The 21,088-nt window shown below is 27.0% G+C and overlaps 2 protein-coding genes across 4 annotated transcripts; both read right to left on the bottom strand.

Moving 5' to 3' along the window:
* Positions 1-712: 712 nt before the first annotated feature.
* LOC111043016 lies at positions 713-6,833 on the bottom strand. The gene is made up of 8 exons (XM_022327792.1): positions 6,800-6,833; positions 6,187-6,213; positions 5,093-5,122; positions 4,870-4,958; positions 4,066-4,189; positions 3,541-3,761; positions 2,051-2,296; positions 713-787 (listed from the first exon to the last, which is right to left on the bottom strand). The coding sequence occupies exons 1-8, from the start codon at positions 6,831-6,833 to the stop codon at positions 713-715; spliced, it is 846 nt and encodes a 281-aa protein (XP_022183484.1).
* Positions 6,834-9,915: 3,082 nt separating this feature from the next.
* Positions 9,916-21,038, bottom strand: LOC111042993 (golgin subfamily A member 6-like protein 6). 3 transcript variants are annotated; one of them, XM_022327756.1, is made up of 10 exons: positions 20,766-21,038; positions 20,606-20,711; positions 17,938-18,124; positions 16,275-16,469; positions 15,669-16,014; positions 15,042-15,221; positions 13,523-13,704; positions 12,220-12,432; positions 10,937-11,092; positions 9,916-10,878 (listed from the first exon to the last, which is right to left on the bottom strand). In XM_022327756.1, exons 1-10 carry the CDS (start codon positions 20,898-20,900, stop codon positions 10,842-10,844), a joined length of 1,737 nt encoding a protein of 578 aa, XP_022183448.1. In that variant the 5' UTR covers positions 20,901-21,038; the 3' UTR covers positions 9,916-10,841. The 3 variants fall into 3 exon arrangements, with proteins under 3 accessions (XP_022183448.1, XP_022183449.1, XP_022183450.1); XM_022327757.1 differs by having other exon boundaries at positions 15,669-16,011; XM_022327758.1 differs by lacking the exon at positions 15,042-15,221.
* Positions 21,039-21,088: the final 50 nt, after the last annotated feature.

The raw sequence follows: 21,088 nt of genomic DNA, 5'->3' as shown, positions 1-21,088 counted from the left end.
TGGTTCCGCTTACTATGTTTTATATACAAGATTCACAATATCAGACCCGAACAACATCAATATACGCTCAATATAATATGGTAAAAGAAGAATTAATAGTAATAATAATACTGCAAAAAAGTTTTAAGTATCGAGCTGTATAGAAGTTTTCTAGTTTCGAGTACGTACCTCATAATTAAGTAGGTCACTTTAATGGATGTGCGTTATATTTAAATTCAATAATAAACCGATCGTTAACAGAGACAACGTGTCTGCCTCTATTTCTAAGGATAGGTACCATATAATTTATTCATAAAATTATTTACTGAGAAAATGTTATTGAGTGGGAAAAAAATTTCTAATAATTATATCGTACCTATAAATTGTTGGTATAAATTTTCAGTATGTACACCATTGTTTTAATTACTACAACATAACAAAATCCCATTTTTCTAAATCAGAAGAAAATGTAGCATAGCAATTACACACAAGTATACAACAGCCACTAAATATAAATAATAGACATTCTTCACTTAGTAAAATTCTTTAATAGGTAATTTTTAGAAATAAAAATGTAGTAAATAAATTAAATATTTTTAAATAAAGGATTTTATTTCAAAGTCATAAATGTAATAAATAATTGTATTTTAAATCTGTTTGTTTTTTAATGCAAGTAAAACTAAAATAAGTATTAGAATTGTATCTATAATTTTTAAATATTGTCTATTTATTGCTATTTGACATTTGCATTCAAACGTGTGTACATTTTTTCATAATATGCTTGTACTTTTTTATTGGTTTCACGAGTCTGTTGATAAAAAAACATAATTTTACATTAGTAGATACTATGGTATTTTAAGTACAACAAGACGATAAAGAAAACAATGGTTAAATACAAAACATGAATAATTAATATAATTCAGGCAACACTGCTACAGGGTAATTAATTTAAAAAAAAAAAACCTTATTTTTGGAAAATTTAAGCTCCATTATTTTTTTGAACTTATATCGCTTTTATACCACTTGTTAATGAAATCACTATCGAATTTTTATTTTTAAAAGGCAACACATTATTATATTTTTCATAACATTTTGTACGTCGAATACTTATGTAAGAATGTTGATTTATACATTTTTAAAAATTTTTAATACGGAATGAAAAGTTTTCCATTTTTAAGCATTTAAAATTTAAATATAAGTACAGTGAAAAGGAATACGAAATTTGGATTCCACTTATCAAAACTTAAATGCTTATTAAAAAAATGTAGAAACTAGAAATTTCGCTTTGATGCGTAGAAAATGTTGAGTGTACTTACCTCATAAACAAGTAGATCACTATAATGGATGTGTTAAATTTTAATTCAATGATAAATCATTGTACCCACAATGAGTTCTGTTCGGTCTATTAATCACATTATTTCCAGAAATATTTTGTTATACTTTATTCTTCTAGCTATTACTTTTACAGTTGTACGATATTCTGAACAAATTGATCTCATATATTATATTATAAAGTAATTATATAATATCAAATAATATTACCAGCTGTTATTAACAGAAAATAAGTTGTTGATGTAAAGAATAGGTTCGTCGTAAGAAACCTAAGACTAATATAAGTATTTTAAAAATTATGTAATGGTAGAAAATGCTAATATATTTGATTATTATATTTTGGTGAAAAATTCAAGCCTCTACAGTTATTAATTTTTAAGTACAACAAAAATACAAAATCGAATTAGTTGAAAACTGGTTTTGCGTTCCAATTTGTCCCTAATTTTACTTAATTTTTTTTTGTTTATCCCGATTATTTTGAAAAGTACTCATCATTTTCACTTTTAACCTTTTTAAGCTACCCCCTAGATCAAATTTTCCGCTAGAAACCATTCTCGAAGTTTAAGATCTGAATAGTATTTTTCTACTATACAATGTGTTCTAAGTTCTAACTCTCCACCCCCTCAGAATCTATAAGCTATTCATTGAGGATCGTTTTTATAATTCAACATTTTTATAAAAGATCGATACATATTTTTTAATTTAAACTATTAAGTTTTTGTTTTTAAATTTGTATTACCTTTGAGTCAAAAACTGGTGTTTGGCGTGCTTTACGAAGATGGTCTACAGCCAATTTATAATTTTTTTGGTGGCCATATGCTCTGGCTACTAAATAATGAAATTCTCCAGAATATGAACCAATCTCCGTTAAGTCATTTTCAAATGGTAATAACTCGGTAGCACAATCATAATTCTTAGAACTTCCCATAAACATTTTCATTGCTGTTTTTAAAAGTATATTTTTATTTTCTTGTGCTAATTTTACCTAAAAAAATATAGCAATTATGTTAATAGAAAACTTAAAACATATTATGTAATATTGGTAATGGAAATAACATTTAATAGGGAGTAATTTGTTTTTATAAAATATATTTTTTATATTTTTTATCGTATAATAATAATAATAATATATTATATTAGAGAATAGTCTAGTATAATAACTTAATATTTATAATAATAACTTTTAGTTTATAAAAAAACAAAGGTTGACTTAATAACAATAATTAAATTAACTTAGTTGAAAACACAAGATCAATAAATTATAAGTTTTTATTTAATATTATCAAATAATTAATTTAACTCGTCAAGTTTAAAGTTAATATGGTGAATATATTATCGACTCAACTCAGTTTAAAAGAAGGATGGGTACCGCTCCGATGCAGTGCTGTACATTAAGTGTCGCGTGGGTCACTGTAATGAATGTATTAAATACGAATTATTATTGTATATGAAAACATTTTGTGTGAAATGGTCTGTTTATCAGCCTATATATTACTTAGTAGTAACTAGTAACTAGTAAATATATCTTATGATATTATTGCTACTGAAGTAATTAATTTTATTATACGCATAAAATATAAGTTTTAATGTTGAATCTATTTTATTTTATAAGCGTCATATTGTATGGAAGATGGTCGAATAAACATTTAGTGAAAAATTAATGTATCTATGTTGTGGTTTTGCATAAAAAAATTTTTTGTTTTGTAATGTTCACTTTTGAAAACTTCTAGGAAGAAAATATATTATTGAATATCAACATATTCATCACTCGGCCTAAAAAAGTTATGTATTTTTAATTAGTACATAGATAATGAATATATTGTTGAGTCTACATATATCTATTTATTTTTTTAACATTATTATTTTATCAAGAAACACAACAGAAATCAGAAATTATAGTATAATTTGGTTTTAAGTTATTAGTTATTACTTATTACCATTATTATAATTTAGATTATTGGATTATTTTTTTATGTATAACATTATAAGTATTAAGTATTAATTTAAAGCAAAAATTTCAAAATATGTGTAGTTTTAAATTTTTCGAGTTCTTACATTAATTTAAAAATTAACTAACTAGTCTTACATAAAAATTCATAGAACAGGTTCTTAATAACCTATAGCACCTATAGGTTATAATAAATATTATAAAAAGTAAAAATGAGTATCGTTGGTGCAATACTGCAATAGTAAGTTTATAGTCCAAAAAAAAATCAGCTTATTATTTACTTCGCATGCTATTTTGATGTCTGTGTATTTCAATGTTTTATTTTCTTTACCCATGTGTCTTTCGACTTCTTTAGAAGTTTTGTTTAAAAATAATCTCGTTAAACGATTTACTTCAATCTTATGACTGAAGATGAAGGCTGTGTACAACTGCATTTTCTTTTCGAGACATTGACCCGGATTCTCTTTAAATAATTTTTGACAGCCATGTGCATAGTATAATCCTAAAAGGGGTTAAAATACTATTTAGGTATTCCAACATTTAAAAATTAACACTACTTAAAATTAATTAAACAGTTTTTTAATTAAGTTTCCTAACTGCACAAACAAAATCCCTCAACTAGTAACTAGCATAGGTAGACACTACGATAAGAAGTTAAACCTTAAAGAATTTATAGCTTTCCAAATAAATGAATTTAGATCAAATACAAAATCAAAGGTTTTACAGCAATTGACATTTGAATTTTGAATTACTAAAGTTGAACGGTGAACCTACAATTTATTTAAAGCGTTAAACTGTGAACATACCTTGAACAAATGTGAATTTTACCATCGGGCAATTCCATACAACACCATAATATTTTATCAATTCTATGGTAGCTCTTAGTTTTGCAAGAATAAACTTTTTTTTCTTATCGTCAGTTGTGGCGATCTAAACAAATAAACAAAACTCATAGCTCTTACGTTATTTTTAACCTATGTTTTTGATTGTTTATGGTAAGTGTGTTTTAAATTAAAATATTAAAATAAGCCGAGGATTAGGTTCAAAAAGTGCTAATGTGCTATATATACGTAAATACTAAACTACTATACCTAATTAGCCGAGAAATATCTAACATGACCTTAAATGTATGCACAAAAGTATAAGTATTTTAATTTTTGATATTTTTTGATATTTATGTAAATTGATATCGTGCATAATGGGAATGAATAGAACCAAAGATACTTTTTGTTTTTCCTTTTCTAAGGATTGATACCAATTTGAACTCAATGATAGTTACTACAGTTATTCATTTTTTTAAAAACTGGGTTTTTTCCTTAAGAATTCAGTTTTGTTTTATTTTTATTATTTCGAAAAGTATTATTTCCACTAGAAACCACCCTCAAAGTTGAAGATCTAAGCATTTTTCTACTATAAAAAGTTTCTTCAGACAAAAAAAAAAAAAAGAAAAAATAATCGTTTTTAAACTGATACTGACATGAGCTCCGGCAGAACCTACAATTATTGAAAATATATAGGTACGTATACATTTTTTCATTTGAATGTTTTGATAATCACTAATTTGTAATATATTTATGACAGTTAAAGAAAGAAAATTGGTATAAACTTACATTGGACATCTTGTTAAGTTGTCTAAATGCCCCAATTTTAATTAAATCAGCTTCGTGTAATATTAAATCCTCTAGTTTCTTAAATTCATCTAGACAGCTTATACATTATTAGTATTAAGTAATTATATTTTATGTATAAAACTATAAACCTTAGGAGATAATAGTATAATAGTTGCACCACAATATCAATTTCAACTATAAGTAAATAAAAATATAAACGTACCTTCCTTAACAAAAGGTGCAAGTCCAATAACTAAAGACAAATGTTAAATGAAAAAAAATATATTATATAATTTAAACATGTATAATACTATAATGTATAATATTATATAAACAATATATATATATATATATATATTATAAATACACCACAAGCTTCTAAACAACTTTTTAACTCATTATCTTGTACATATTGTTAAATTCAATTTATGGTGTGTGACACCAGTCCGTAGACAATATTTATTTAACTACAATGATCTTAGAAAGTGTATTCATCGAAATCCTCTCCGCCTGATTTGGTGTATGATTATTCAAAAAAATCCCAAATAATTGTAATCTAAATTCCTGATATCTTAGATGCTCAATTATTCATGCAATAAGTGAGAATAAGTTTAAATAAACAATCTCATATTATCGAGAGATAGTAAGAGTGCATATGGAAATAAATGTATACCGAAGGATTGACAGAGTAAGACAAAAGAAAAAATTTGATTAACATAATATAGAAGGAAATGATTATAGCTGTGGTAGAGGAGTAGTGGGAGACAGAATTCTATAAATATGTAAGACAAGGATCCCATATTTAAGTGGTGAGCAAAGAACGAAAAATAATTTTAAAAAAACAGACTCCTAAAAAATAAAAATACAAAATAAGTAGGGGGCACAAACTACAATGGCCCCCAACTTAGACAGTGAATTGAAGGAATATGTATTAATATGTTGGCTTTAAGATTGACGTGTGCATAATTTCCTCTCTCGCCGCAAAGAACCAAATAGATTTGCTAGGGTACCAGAAAAGATTTATTAAACATTTTCACTTCTCTAATTACTATAAGTGATAACAGACACAACAATAAATAAATAAAAGATCCTAACACGTCATTATATAATCAATACATTTATCGCTACACTCAAATCAACATTGCAAAAACTTGAATTAAACAAATTTTAAGTCAAAAAAATTGATGTCACTGTAGCTTAGATTCTTGTCCCATACACCTAATTCAAAAATTTGCATGCAATACTGATTAAAATATCCTGTCTTAGCTGATACATATATTATATATAGTTACATAATACACCATAATATGTTTTTACCTTTGTTAAAGTTTCTTGCCAATGAACCTGAGAAAAAAAAATAATTAGTGTGTTGTTAGAGTGTAAATGCTAGTCATAATAATTATGAAAAATATCTCAGTATTGAGACTTAACTAGACGGTTTCTAGTTATCTAAATAATATTAATATAAGATAAAAAAAATTGCCCCATCTAGATAAAATGGCCTGTATGAATAATAATATTTGAATATTAAAAATTATTAGACTAATATTTAATATCAAAGAAAAAAGATCTTTTATTTACTATTATAAGCTTAAATATAAATATAAATATTTCATTTAAAAAATGTATTACTCATTTTTATTTTTCAGTACCTAGTTATCACTAATAATAATTATTTCTACAATAATCATTAATTTAAACTTATTGTCTGTGTTAAAATCGTATGCAAATAGACGCTAAGGTGTACCCTTAAAAAGTGTATTTAATAATGCATTATGAAAAATCAACTTTTTTATCTTTTATCTTTATCTAGATAACTTTTTGCCTTATTATCTATTATATGTATCTATATAAAAAAAAGTACTTATCTAATCCGAACACTAAGTAAACTTATTCGTCTTCAATTATTAATTTTTACTGTTCAAATTACTTGATTGAAAATTCTTATAAACGGCTGGAGTCATAGTAAGGAAACTCGTAATGGATGCTTTTACTTTACTGAATTTACTTGGACCTTGAATTATAAATATTATTATTGTTAGTATTATCCAGCATATATAATCAGTAAATCAGTTCAAACTTTCGTAAGTATGATAATGTACCAAAAGAAAAAAATGTATACATAGTAATTATTATATTACCTACCTTTTTTAACAGCACAAACGGAAGTCATAATTGTGGCAATTATTAATAAAATACCACTAATAAAGTTTCGTTTGACTTTCATGATTTATACTATCGTAAGGGAAATAATTATCTTAAAATAATATATTTAGAATCACGAACTGTTCGGTGGCACTAAAAATACTAACATTACATTTATTAATAATTGTCAAAACACTAGGCCCACAATGTTCCTAAATGTTATTATGAATATCGTATTTAAAGGTAAGCAAATAAAAATATGAAAACAAAAATAGCTAATAAAATATGTGTTCAACATCTGTATTGGCAGAGTTTATAATAATTGGCTTATTTAAAAACTATTTATAGTTTCAATTATTCTATATTGCAGTCTACAATGTCCGTCTTATATAACAGTTTTACATTTAAATTTATGAATACAATTTGTCATTATATAACACTTGTGTCAAATTATCATTTTAAATGTTTTTTATTTTTTTTATTTGAACCAATCAACATTTTAATAGTGATTTTTTTTTCCTTTAAATAATACAATATTGTTATTTTAATACAAACATTTTCAACACAATTAATGAAACAACACAAAATTAATAAATTTATGTATTTTTATTGTACTGTGATAATACAAAAAGCCAAATGAGCAAATGCTAAATTTAAATATTTTATGAAACAACAACAAGATTGCATGAACGATTTTAAACTACTGGTTTTCTAGTTCAGATGCATATAGATTTGCAGCATAAGTTTGAAAAATATTGAGATTTCAGGTTCATCTTATAGGTATTACTTAGAAGGTAGGTACATATTTATTTAAACAAAACGCATTAATTAAAATATTAAGATAGTAAGATATCGAACAATTTTAAAATGGTCGTTACTCGTTATTATTTATTTATTTAAATAGACTATTTGAATATAATATTGTCATGCTATAAAAATGACACCTAGTTAAACATGTAGGTTCATGAATTAACCAATTTTGAATGGCGTAGATTTTAAATAAAAATAGATAAAAATGTATTTATTTATTTATTTATTTATTCAGCCAAAATAATTACAATAAAATACATTAATAATAGCTGATACGTATACCAACTGAGCTATATATACCTATCTGATGTACGGAAAATTAAATACATAATAAATAATAATTATAGTAATACTATAAAAATTGTAAAAAAATTTTACTTCTTATTTTTTCTTTATCAAATTGAGTATAAAATTTAAGTTTTGAATGAAACTAGATATGGAAAAAGGTCTTTTCAAGTAAAGCCTATTAAAATATTTACTATTCTGGTGATTGGTAGTTTAAACATTTGCTGGTCTAACGAATATTCCCATCTTCCTTGATTTTTAGTTTTTATATAGTGCTTTCTTGAGTATTTTTTCCCCAAACCCCTTAAAAATAAAAAAATACCTTACAGGTTGTATTTTCAATGAGAAACCACACAAAGTTGAAGAAAAAAAGTACTTTAACAACTGTTCTTAAAGATACAAAAACAAAAAAACAATTAAAAATATTCATCATTCCACTCAGAATCTAAAAATTAGTCAAACGGCTTGTTGAATAGACAATTTAAGTACCACTCAATCGAGGTCTATGGCGTTTTATTGTATCAACTATGATTAACGACTCGTTCTAACGTTGATGACGGCGGCGCGGGTTGGTAACGTCAGTACGGGTTTTAATATTTGCATGGCTTTTGCGAAATTTTCTCATGGATCAGCTTGTACTTGAACTTGTAGTTTCATTGATTGCATGGTCGATTGTCTTTTTTGGTTATAATATTATAACAGTATGACATTTTTTGTATTATTGGATTGCAGAAATTTCTTCCATTAATTGTTGCGGAAAACATTAAGATATGAACAACGAGTAAACAATGACGCAGCAGTAGATTAGAACAATTACATTTGTGATAATTGTATGTCCTAGTTTACTAACTTCAAGAATACAAATGTATATATTTAAGACATATGTATATACATTACCTGAATATCCCGGCTTCGCCCATGTGAAGTTGTTTTTTTATGCAAATCCTACAAATAGTATATACGATGTATAGGTGTATCTCAGTTTTAGTGTACCCAGCTTTGTCAAATAATTCGACCTAGAAGGGCAACCCAGAAATTGCGAATTAGATTTAGAGTTTGGTATATTTTTATTGTCGTTTACACTGCTTACTCTCTAAACTTTTCTGGCATCTCTAAAAAATATCTCTTTTTGTCAAATTCAATTTAAAAGTTTCTGAGTACACAATATATTAGAATATTATATATATACCCCACACGAGGGCGGCTAGGTCTACGAGGCCCGTAGAACTCGCTTGTGATGATCAATTACTACAAAATACATTGTCACATTGGTGTATTTTAATGTTAGTGTATTTTTTAAAGCTCATGGTATATTTCCGAACGTGGATCAAATTACTCTCTAAACTATAAGCAACTAACATTTTATAAATTATTTTTTATATTAATTCTTTTAAGATATGATTTGTTTATTCGAAGCCGGGGCCGCGACACTTTGATGCGTGCTTTACCTCATCTTCCCGAGTAACCAATGCCAACTATTTATGAACAAAAAAATACTCCAATTTCCATCTTGAATCTCAAGGCTCATGTTTGACCACCTCTTTCAAATGTAAATATCAAAAAAATTTTTCTTTTAATGATAATGTGCAATATGCTATAAAAATAAAATAATACATAAATTACACAAACTGCACTATTGGATTTTAAAACCGAAAATAATTATTGGCCTCTGAAGCTTTGAAAAATAATTAAAACTTGATTTAACCACACAGATTAAACAATCACAAAAACGCAAAATTTAAGAATTTAAATACTATAATAGTTGTATTAGTTAAAATAATAAATAATTCACTAAATTTGCTTTGAGTAAGAATGTATTTATTTATTTATTTATTATTTATTTTTTTTATTTATTATAATTAAAATGTTTCAACATATTGCATGTTATTACAAGTTTGTTATTTCAATTAATACAATTTAGAATTTAATTGGAATATGGTATGGATGATCGGAAGATAGTGTGTTAATTAAGGAGTGGGAGTGATGAGGAGTGGAAATTTATTTATTAGGGATGTTAAAGCAGCTAGGAGGGGGTTTAGGATTAATTTTAGCTCGTTAATGAGATTTGTGACGATTTGAAGAAGTTGATCGGATGGTGGTGTATTTGCTGTGGCTTCGGAATATGTGAGTTTTTCCCTTGGGTTTGAGCGTAGCGTATCGTGCCCACTTCTGTGGAATGCAGGTGGTACAGCTTGAGTATGTGTGTGTTGATTATCTCTTTTTGTTGTTTTGGTTTTGGATTTGGATTTGATGAGGCTTAATATTGTTTTGAAGGTTTGGCAACCTTTATAATTGGCAGTGTGGTTTCCGCCACAGTTAGCACATTTTGATGGTTCCTCCAGTTGTTTTGTGCAATTATCAGTGAAGTGTTCAGCTCCACATTTCACGCATCGCGGTTTGTGGCAGCAGTAGTTGCGTGTATGTCCATACTTTTGTCAATGATGACATTGGGGAGGGCCAAGTTGTCTCTTTGTGTATTCGAATTTTATTATTGAGTTTAATAATTTGGTGATTTTGAATATTTCACGGTTATTGATGTTACGAGCTAAGCTGATGTTGAGAATTTATTTTTAAATAATGTCTAAACAGTTTCTTGAGATAACTGATAAATAAAAACTAAAACATTTATCTAATTTATTTTCTCCTTATAATATTATAGATGTATTACATTCAAATTTTATATTAATATTAATTAATTTATATTTATGATAAATATTATTGAATAATATTCATCATCGTTGGGTAAACAAATCCAATTCTGTACTGCGTCTAAAAAATGAAACAAATTATATTTAAATGATTTTTAAAATAAATATAATTTACAAACCTAATTTCTTTTCTTAACTCAGCTGTACTTAATGCGAGTTTTCGACCCATTTGAATTTCTAAATCTTTTTTCTGTTTAATTCTTCTTATTTTCTTTTCTTCTTCTTCAATTTCTTTTTTGATATTGCACAATCGTGCTCGTTCAGCTTCTTTCACTCTGTAAATATTTTACTTATAATTTGTAAAAAAACGTATAGACTAATATATTATTTTATAATGATGCTTTAAAAAAATTAAAGAGAATTAAATAAAACACAAAACATTTTTTAAGATTTTTTTATACTTGAATAATAAATTATATTGATCTGTGAGAGTTATAACTTATAGTTAAATGTAAGTATAAGTTGGGTATTAATCTAACTGTAATACCTACGAGTATATTCACATTTTAAAAATGTCATGCTTTTTTATGTATATCGTAGTATAGTATGAATTAAATATATAATATGTTTATGTATTATGTGTTATTTTTTTATATAAGATTATAATAGTGATAAATATTGTACAAAAAGAAATTCAATGTGTAATTAGAATTTATTATCATGGTTTGAATAGAACATTGATATATTGTATTTAAAGTAATGAGCCTAATTTAAGTAATCAAAGGTGATTAAAAAATCGGTATTAAGGCCACACCCATAAGCCAATAGGCATGTTAACTTGCGAAACATGATCTGCAACTCATTTCTGAGAGGAAGTTGTTGAAAAACATACCTATACGAACCCGTTATAATCACCAAGTTACTGGAGAACATACGAATAAAGAAAAAAAAAGTTTCAAAGTACTCAATAAGAAACCTAATATTAAAGATGTATTAAACTCTAAGCAATCTAAGTACTAAAGACTTTAGAACTGAAAGGAATATACTCTGAAGCCTGAGGATCAACTGGTTAGTCGGGTAAGTTCCCTAGGAATAGTTGGCAAAGTTTGGCAGATTAGAGTAAAATAAGACTAGACGGTTATTCAAAACAGTTAAATTTGATAACTCAATGGATCGAACTAAACGGAAGGATTTAGTGAAAGCAGCAAAAGGCGTTATAATAGTTCACCGTATAATGGTGAATAGTGTTTTAAATAAAAAAAAATTCCATGATAATTAAAAATATATAGCTGTTGAGTGTTGATATTTAAATAAAAATAATCTAACCTACACTTTTTATTTGGTATGCAGTATGCACTGGTGCTTCTTTTAATTGTTACATTAATAACATTTATAGAAACTTAAATATTTTCTATATGTATGTAATCATTAATTCCTATTCAGATATTTTAGAAAAATTCACCTTTGTATTTTAGCAGAATGCTCTAAGATTCTACGTTTATTTTCTATCTCAGTTCTAAGTTTTTTATTATCAGTGTACAGAGCCGCATTTTCTTTAGCTCTTCTTAATTGCTCATATTGCATTAACATTATACGATCTTGCCATCTTTGCATTCCATCTTCAAGTTCTCTAGCTACTCTATGAACCTGACCCATGTGTTGTTCCCTCTGTAAACTAATAAAATTATACATAGTTATTAATATAAATACATATTACCTATATATTAACGGTTGTTCAATTTTAAGTTTGTTTTACTGTCAGATAAACAAATAATTAATCAGTTATACATACAATGTATTATTTCAATTAAATAACAGAAATAGTATTATAATAATAATGTTTAGCCTTAAACTAATATGAATTTTTGTGGGAGGGACATGCGGAAACTGACCATTGAGTATATTTTTGTTTATTTTTTTAGTAGGTTTTTGTTGGTAGGATTTTAACTTGTAACACTTGTTTGTGTATGTGTGCCGTGTGGTAAGGATATGTTGCTAAAAAGTAAAAACCCAGATGGTCACGCATCCGAGAGCTAACAACGCCGGCTGGTAAGTACACTCAAAGCGTTTCCGCAGATTAAGCGTACTACCGCGCCTCGCAAAGCCACTACTATGTTTTATTAAATTATTAAATTAAAAATAATAATTATTGCATCATGATTTTGTGAAATGTATAGTAATTAATGATTAATATCATAGGTAGTAAATAATATTACACCATGTGTCCATGTGAGTTTAGAATTAAATAACTGTAAACTGTCTTACAATTTAACAAAATCTTACATCTGCAAATTATTTAAGAAGATACATTATCTTATAAAATATGCATTCTGACCAAAATATGTCATCATCGGTGCTAAAAAAAAGTCCAAGTCCATCCGGTGCATATATTTTTCTTTTATAGAGGGTACGGCATCTACAACGGTGGACGTATCAAACCATTCAAGGGTAAAACATCCTACTTCAATTTGTCATGTAGGGCTATGATATAGTTAATATTAGAAGTTACAACTTACATTGAATTTATGATATTAAAGGTGTTATTCTCAATTTAACAGATTTTTTCAATATTCCCATAGCATCTTATATTTACCTATTCTATAATTTGACCTACCTATTTTGACTTTTCTCACAGTTTTAACAAAATTGTACGTTTGTACTAAACCCTAATTACTTCTTCCGAGACAAATACCAATAATATGATAAGGACTTATTCTTTCTGGCAGCATATTGTTCATATTGATTATAATCAAATTGTCGCTCACCTTTTATTAGCTAACTCTCGCATACGCATGGACATTTTGTCTAAATGATTTTGAAAAGCTTTGCGTTCTTTCGCTTGACACTCATCAAACTTGCGACGGATCGTATCATCATGCCGTGCTTGAATTCGCTCTAATTGCACAGCATGTCGCAATTCCTCCATACGATTTGACGACATAATTCTCTATAAGGGCAAGAATAGTAGTTATATATATTCTCTATTAAGAAAATGTCACATAAGCATGCGTGTTGTCTCCGACTTGCATATCATCTAATTTTGTGTTGTTAACTTAAATATTAGTAAATTAACCTATCTTTAAACTTAAAATTAAAAATATAATATCTATGTTTTTAAGATATTTTGCTTTTTAAACGATTTATTATCATTTTTAAATCTCTATGACACACATGTACTTATTACTCGCTCAAAAATTGAATTATTGTAAGCGCCAAGCCAACAGTAATTGGATAATGAAAATCAAGGGGACAATATTTACTGTAATATTACCAAAAGAGAAGCACTTTATACATGTGCTAGTATATTTTATTTTTTTTGATAACTTAGAAATAATCCGAATGAATCATTTATCAAGATTAGTTTTGTTTTTTTTCATCATTAAAATTTACAATTAGTGGGTATTATCATCTATAATAATAAAAACGTTACAACACACATAAAAGCTCTCTTCTACGTAGTGTGAAAGTGTAGTATATTTACTGTAAATATTGTTCTCGTATAAGTTTTTCCCTTGTGAAACCGTTTTTTATAATATAATATTATTATTATAGAATTACCATTGTTGGTACTGGCACTTTTAAATTACTTTAAATTAGTGTTTAAAAAATGTGTATTCATTTCAAAATGTCATTGGAATTGCATGTATAAAACCCCTTAAACTTAGGTGTCTCATAAAGTTTGATAATATATTCAGCCATTCATTCATTCAAATATTAAATCTATATAACAACACAAAATTGGTTTCACTGAAAGAAAGTTAGGTATGTTATACGTTTGTAAAATGGAGGCAAATTACATGCGTGTTTTATTTTTGCGACTTCTTAGCACAAGATTATAGTTTATAATGGATGAGAAATATTAAGTTATTCAAGTTAAAAAAACATTTTTATAGCGTAGCTGTGATTTAAATAACTAAAATTGACTTAAAAGTAAAAACATAACTGCGTATAGGTACATCGCAAGTGCCTAATAAGTCATTTTTTGAATTGTATCTGATAATTGATGGTTGAGTTGTAATTTTTAAATGTATATACTTATTAGAAAATATCGGCTCATAATGGCGATTTCGTTTAATTTTTAAGATTTAGCACCTGTCGGCTGCCACCAATCAATCATTTCGATTTAATAGAAATTAATGTAAAAAAGTTCAGTACTAGGTGTCTGTGCTAATCTTACATATTATAATCTTCAAAAAGAGTTTATATATTTAAATATTGAATAATAATAAAGACGTAAGATTTAACGAAATTTGTAAAAAGAACTCTTAAAAAAACTAAAATTACTTCTTGACTTATTTGAAGTGATTTATTTCTTATTTCATCCGCTTTTTTCTGTTTCAAAAGATTTATATCATGCAATCTTTTTTTGTGTTGAAGAGTGTTCATTTGTTCATAAAAATTATTATCGCTTGCGATTTTATGCTTCCTGAACTCAGTGTCTTGTTTTAATGCGTTTTCAAACAACTATAAAAATATACACAAGTATGAAACTTAATTAACTTATTAATCGCAAGCCAGAAATGTTAGATGATATATTAGTTTATTGGTAAAGGATTAAGTTTTTAAGTTAAAATACCTATTATATAATTTAGTACACAAATATTAAATGCAAATATTCAAATTATTTTCGCATAATATTTTATTTTGTCAAACAAATAACATCATAGATAGTCATACAGAATGTGCAAACGACAAATTGTATACATTGTTATTATATGATTTATTATATAAGCTGTGTAAGTAAGTATACCAGCATAGGTATTCCTATACCTTCTAAGGATGAATACGACTAAAAAGTAGTATGTGACTGACCAAACACATAGGTATGTATAGAACATGGACAAAATTACAGCACATCTATTATTATGTTTATTATGTTAAGAATATTAGTATATTTAAAATGTATGATACCTTTCGGTCTTCAATTTGTTGTTTGAGTTCATTAACTTTTATGTCTTTTTGTATCATATGTTCTTCCAACTGTCTTTGGTTATTCTCAAATGCCATGCGCAGTTCATCCAAACGCATATGTTTAACTCCATTTTCTACATTTCGTTTTGCCGTTATAAAATCTTGCCATTTTTGCTTTTGTTCTTTAGTTAATCGTTTTTCCTCTTCCCGCATTTGTTCCCAGAATATATTTACTCTATGCGCTAGATCCTCTCCATACTGTCTTTCTTCACGTTTTCGCCTCATGCTATCCAAAATCTTTCGGTCTTGGTCTGGTATATGAATACCACTTATATCCATTAAGCTTCTGAAAACACAATAATGTCCTTAAAATACATTAACGAACTTCAGAATAGTTATTTTGTGTGTGTGTGTATTTGTTTTAACATTTTATTATAACATGTAATACGTATAATAATATTTTAAGTTTGTGACAAAGATATGTAATTTTTTTATGAGTAGGCGGTAATTTAGACACTATTTGTGTTCGTGTATGTAAGCAAAATAGGACTTTGCATATTTATTCCAAAAATTATTAATGAATATAAGATAAGAATTATTTAATACCGAGTTGCGTTCCCAGATCGCGAACGTTTTTTTACAGTTTTCCGTTTGTCAGTCATCATGTTTGGTTCACGCCTTTCGAGGATTGCAATCCTGTCGACTTCTTTACACAGTTCTTTTAAATCCATCAGGTCACTTATGCTTTTCGATTTTTTACAACGGCGTTTTCGTCTTTTCGTGACATTATGATATACGTTTCTATAGTATAAATAATATATAATATACATTAAATTATAATATATTATATATGTCTATATAAAAATAAGGAAGAGGACTTAAATAATTTTGATTTTTAGATGGGCATATGCCTATATATATATTATATAATGTATAGTACCTCATCTAATGAAATATGTTTAAACATTACAATACGTAAGTAGCTCAATAGGTAGCTTGTGCATTGTGACCAGAAACTGGTACCTTTATGATTTTATTAGTTTCGGTTTCGGTTCTCAAAAATCAAAAATTTCTATTTTGGTTCTGGTTCGGTTAATACCGGTTTTAACCCTTACTATTTGGATAACTTTTTATTTTATTTATATCAATTAAATACTGTATAAAAAAATGAAAATATTAAGAACCTCTATTTAATAATAGGTATTTGTAATTAAGTGTACCTATTTAAGAATGTATTTAGGTACCTACGGTTCCAGTCCCTGATTGTGACACTAAAGAATTATTACTATTTTAATAAAACGTATATTTTTTTAGTTTCGGGAAGAGGAAATTTAAACTACTTACAACCTACTAACTTATTACATAATATTATCTATACCCTGTCCAGCGAGTTTTGCTCATCCCTCCGCGACACCACGCTCATAAAACGGTTCACCTATGGTAGGGTGTCGAGTGGGGAAACCAGATTTGGTAGAATTTTTAGGTCATTTTTGCCATTTTTTGTGCATTTTTGTGTATTTTTTTAGGTCATTAAAAGCCTAGCTCTAGACATTATACATAAAATCATATATGGAACGCTCAAAACTAAATGGAGACATTAGTCAGTCCCCTCTGGAATTTCGCTGGCTAGGATATATAAAGTAATCAATTGGTGGAATAAACATCATCTTCAGTTTTAAATAGGGCGTTGATTTAAATGTAATAAACAAACAAGAAAAATACCTTAAAAAAATTCGATTTAATGCTTGTGCATATAACAAAGCTTAATAAAATTCCCAGATAAATTAAAAGCCAATTAAATGAATACAAAATAAAATTTAGATAGGCAAGTATAGGGTTGTATTTTGTGTTGCATTATAGCACTGGGTAATCGGATGATATTTAATATTTTCAAATAGAAAGTTTTGACAATTACTGGCAAGTCAGTTGTACAGCTGAAGTCATAGGTCATGGTAGCAAACATAATACCTACGTAATAAAAATAGAAATATTAGTAACGAAATTATTTTTTTCAGCCGAACCGAAACCATACATTTTAAACACCTATTATAAACAATTTTTATCACTCACGAATTCTACGACGAAAATATAAAATATTTATAATTTATATTTATACCCAATACCGATCTTATTATAAATATATAAAGAGTGGCGGCCAACCGGTAAAGTTCCCCATATCCCGCTAGCCCAGTCCACCCCTGGCATCAATGTGCGTGTACTATACTATATAATATAATTGCTGTATTATAATTTATAACGAAATAATTACTTTTCGTCTTCATTTAATTTATTTTGAATAGACTTGGTGCGTCGCATATTTGAAGCAATATTGTTTCGATAGAACGACATTTCTTTTCTCAGACATTTTTTTCTTTTTTTTCGTGTTGATGTACTACCAGTTATAGTTTCACAGTGCAACAATTTATTTCTCTCTTGTCTACATGCTTCAAGTTTTTCTATATAAAACATAGGCACATAATATTTAATTAATTATATAATTTTAGATTAACATCAACACTACCCTGAAATCCCTGTAAAATTATAGACATTAACACTGAGTCAGTTAGTATTGTTATTGAACAATTCAAAATGAATTATTTATTAAATATCTAAAATACATAGTATTACTTAAAGGATAGCCTATAGGAATGGTTTTAATTTCAAGCAGCAACGGCAGGGAATCTAAATATTATCTAATATACGTATATGTATCTAATATATATCTCTGTCGCTTCACATTTATTTTATTAAGAATTAAATTTTGAAGTATAGGTATCAAACTTTATTGTTATGTATAATATAGGTATATTGGTATATACCTAGTGTCATTAAAGAGTTCAATACCTAATCATATTCTAAGTAATTCACGACTTATTGTTAATATTACTTATTGTAGTAGGGCTGGGATTTCAATGGACTTAGCATTGATTTCTGAAGCTCATTGTACGCGATTCTTGTTTTTTGAAATAAAAAGTTTTAATTTTGAATTATTTTTAATAATTTTCAATTGTGAGGTCGTCTGTTATATTTTTCAAGCTATTTAACATTAACACAAGGGTTCTTTAAATTGTATTTTAAGGTTTTTATTAAAAAAAGGTAACACTATTTACTTTTCTTACAATATTAATTATTATTTTTTACCCGATCAAATACCTATTATTGAGTCATTTATCAAATGAATACGACTCAAAAAATGGAAATTACGATTGGTGATAGAAAATTAAATGAGAATAGTTATTTTTTCAGATTACAAATCCACGTAGAAGAGTTAAAATTGTGTAACTTTTTTTAAAATTAAATAAAAAATACATGAGCATTTTATAAGTGTATTATTTTTAATTTTTAGGGCATTTTCAGATATTTTAAGAGCATTACATTTCCAGTCTAATTTATAGAAGTAAAGAAAAACTTTGCTAAAGTGTAATTGCTTAGGACCGTCCAATTTTTCAGTCTTAATGGAGTTTCCGAATTGACGGGGGGGGGGGGTGTCACATTCATTATGTATTTAAATTGGGACCAACGAAATTGTCCGTACTGCCGGGGTTTCTTTCTTACAGAAGTTCCATCTTAACGACATTTTACTGTCATAAGATTTACTTATAATTTCATAATTTACACCTATCTATTTGCAAATTTAAATTCGAAATAATTACCTAGTGTCGTAACCAAGTAAACTTACAGGATGGCCCCACTATATAGGCCATAGTTATGAACTTTTTCAAAACTAAATCAATACTACCTAAACTTTAAAAACTCGAAAATTCAAATTACACACCCTTAACATATAGCTGTTCGGAAAGTTCATTTGAAAATTTTAATTCGTTGTCATTCATTTAAATAATTTTGTACAATATTTTAAACATAATGCTGATTAAGTATGAAAAATTTGAAATTTTTTTTTTTTGTTTATACCTAACGTACCAGTCTAATAATTAAACTACCTTACCTAAATAGTTAATATATTTGTTCAATATAATCGCTGCAAGGATAGTTTATTTATTGAAATCAAAGCCCAGACACATACAAATTATTTATGATAAAATATATGGTTGAAAATATTTTTGAAGTGCGTATCCGGTAGCTATGTTAAAGTTTGAATTTAAAGTAAAAGTTTTACCTTTTTTGTAATTATCAATCTATATGAACAGTACTTGAATAGTGGAGTGATGTGGGAGAAGAATTTCCTTATTTTTTTAAAGACATATACGTTATACGTATATTATATACGCATATTTATACGTAGGTACCTATTCCTTATAATTATTTCTTAATTAATACATTTAAATATTCAGGCATGTGCATTTTTTTTTACACTTTTACACTTACATACATCTCATTTTTTTCCAAATCAAACACTGAATTATAATTAATATAAAATATAAAAAAGAAGACATTAGGTATTGGGTGTACATCATAATTGAGTAGATACCTAAACCTAAGTCACAATAATAATAAATAGTGTAGGTAATGTATGGTAAAATTTGAATTCAATAATCAAATATAAATTATTGTATACGAAAAACGATTCTAAGAGAAGATTAAATTCTGTCTGTCAAATTCTCGTTTTCCTTAATAGTATTTTGTTTTTCCCAATTATTCTGAAAAGTACTGATTTTTTATTACTTTTGACTCCCCCCCCCCTTCTTCAACATTTAAGTAACTATTATTAGTTGGTTGTAATTAAGTTGTATTGTTGAGTATTTTATTTTATTCTAATTCTTTAAACAAAATATCCTTTAGTTTCGTCAATTTGATACAGGCATATAGTAATAAATTATGTACCTACCTACCTATCAATATTCAATAGTTTATCAATAAAACATTTATTTTGTCTGTTTAAAAATAGTTAATAATAACTGTCCATTTATTCATCAATGAACTAATTACACATTTTTCAAGCGCCCATTATTTTTATTTCAATTTTTAGTAACACTTACCTTGTCTAATTTTTTCATGCTGTTGATAAACTGGATAAGCTAACTTGATTGACACATCAAGGTCTTTAGATATATCCGCAGCACTCTTGTATAATAACTCATTAGGCTATGAAAATTATGAAAATTAAATAAAGATACCAATACAAACTATACCACTTGCCTTTATTTTAGCCTTGCGACACGCTAATAGTGAACGCGGACTAGTCAATACAAAAGGACTCAAATGTCCACAAGTATCAAAATTTGTCAAATCCAACACATCTGAAGACATTGATTCCGTAACACTACTACCCATTGTTAAAACAGTTTGAATTTTATTCTTATACAATTAAATAGTGTTAGTACAACAATATCTGTAAGAATGTTGGTGCCTGTTAGTACCAGGTATTGTTGAATCAATAACTTTGAGGTTAAGAAAAGTTACTAAAGCAACACTTAAAAGGGCTGTATCTAAACAAGAAACATTACATTTAAATATTCTTA

The sequence above is a fragment of the Myzus persicae genome, unplaced genomic scaffold, assembly GCF_001856785.1.
Source record: "Myzus persicae strain clone G006 unplaced genomic scaffold, MPER_G0061.0, whole genome shotgun sequence".
Taxonomy (NCBI): Eukaryota; Metazoa; Arthropoda; class Insecta; order Hemiptera; family Aphididae; genus Myzus; species Myzus persicae.
Note: the sequence above shows the minus strand (reverse complement) of the source record. Positions and strands in the feature narration are given on the sequence as shown.

Coding starts and splice junctions, on each gene's coding strand:
- LOC111042993 (XM_022327756.1), bottom strand. CDS start 20,900: ATGGGTAGTAGTGTTACGGAATCAATGTCTTCAGATGTGTTGGATTTG. Junction 16,470..17,937: donor AAATTAAATGAAGACGAAAA/GTAATTATTTCG, acceptor TTTATACTATAG/AAACGTATATCATAATGTCA. Junction 16,015..16,274: donor CGATCTGGGAACGCAACTCG/GTATTAAATAAT, acceptor TTGTGTTTTCAG/AAGCTTAATGGATATAAGTG.
- LOC111043016 (XM_022327792.1), bottom strand. CDS start 6,833: ATGACTCCAGCCGTTTATAAGAATTTTCAATCAA. Junction 6,214..6,799: donor TTATAAGAATTTTCAATCAA/GTAATTTGAACA, acceptor TTTTTTTCTCAG/GTTCATTGGCAAGAAACTTT. Junction 4,959..5,092: donor TGCACCTTTTGTTAAGGAAG/GTACGTTTATAT, acceptor TAAGCTGTCTAG/ATGAATTTAAGAAACTAGAG.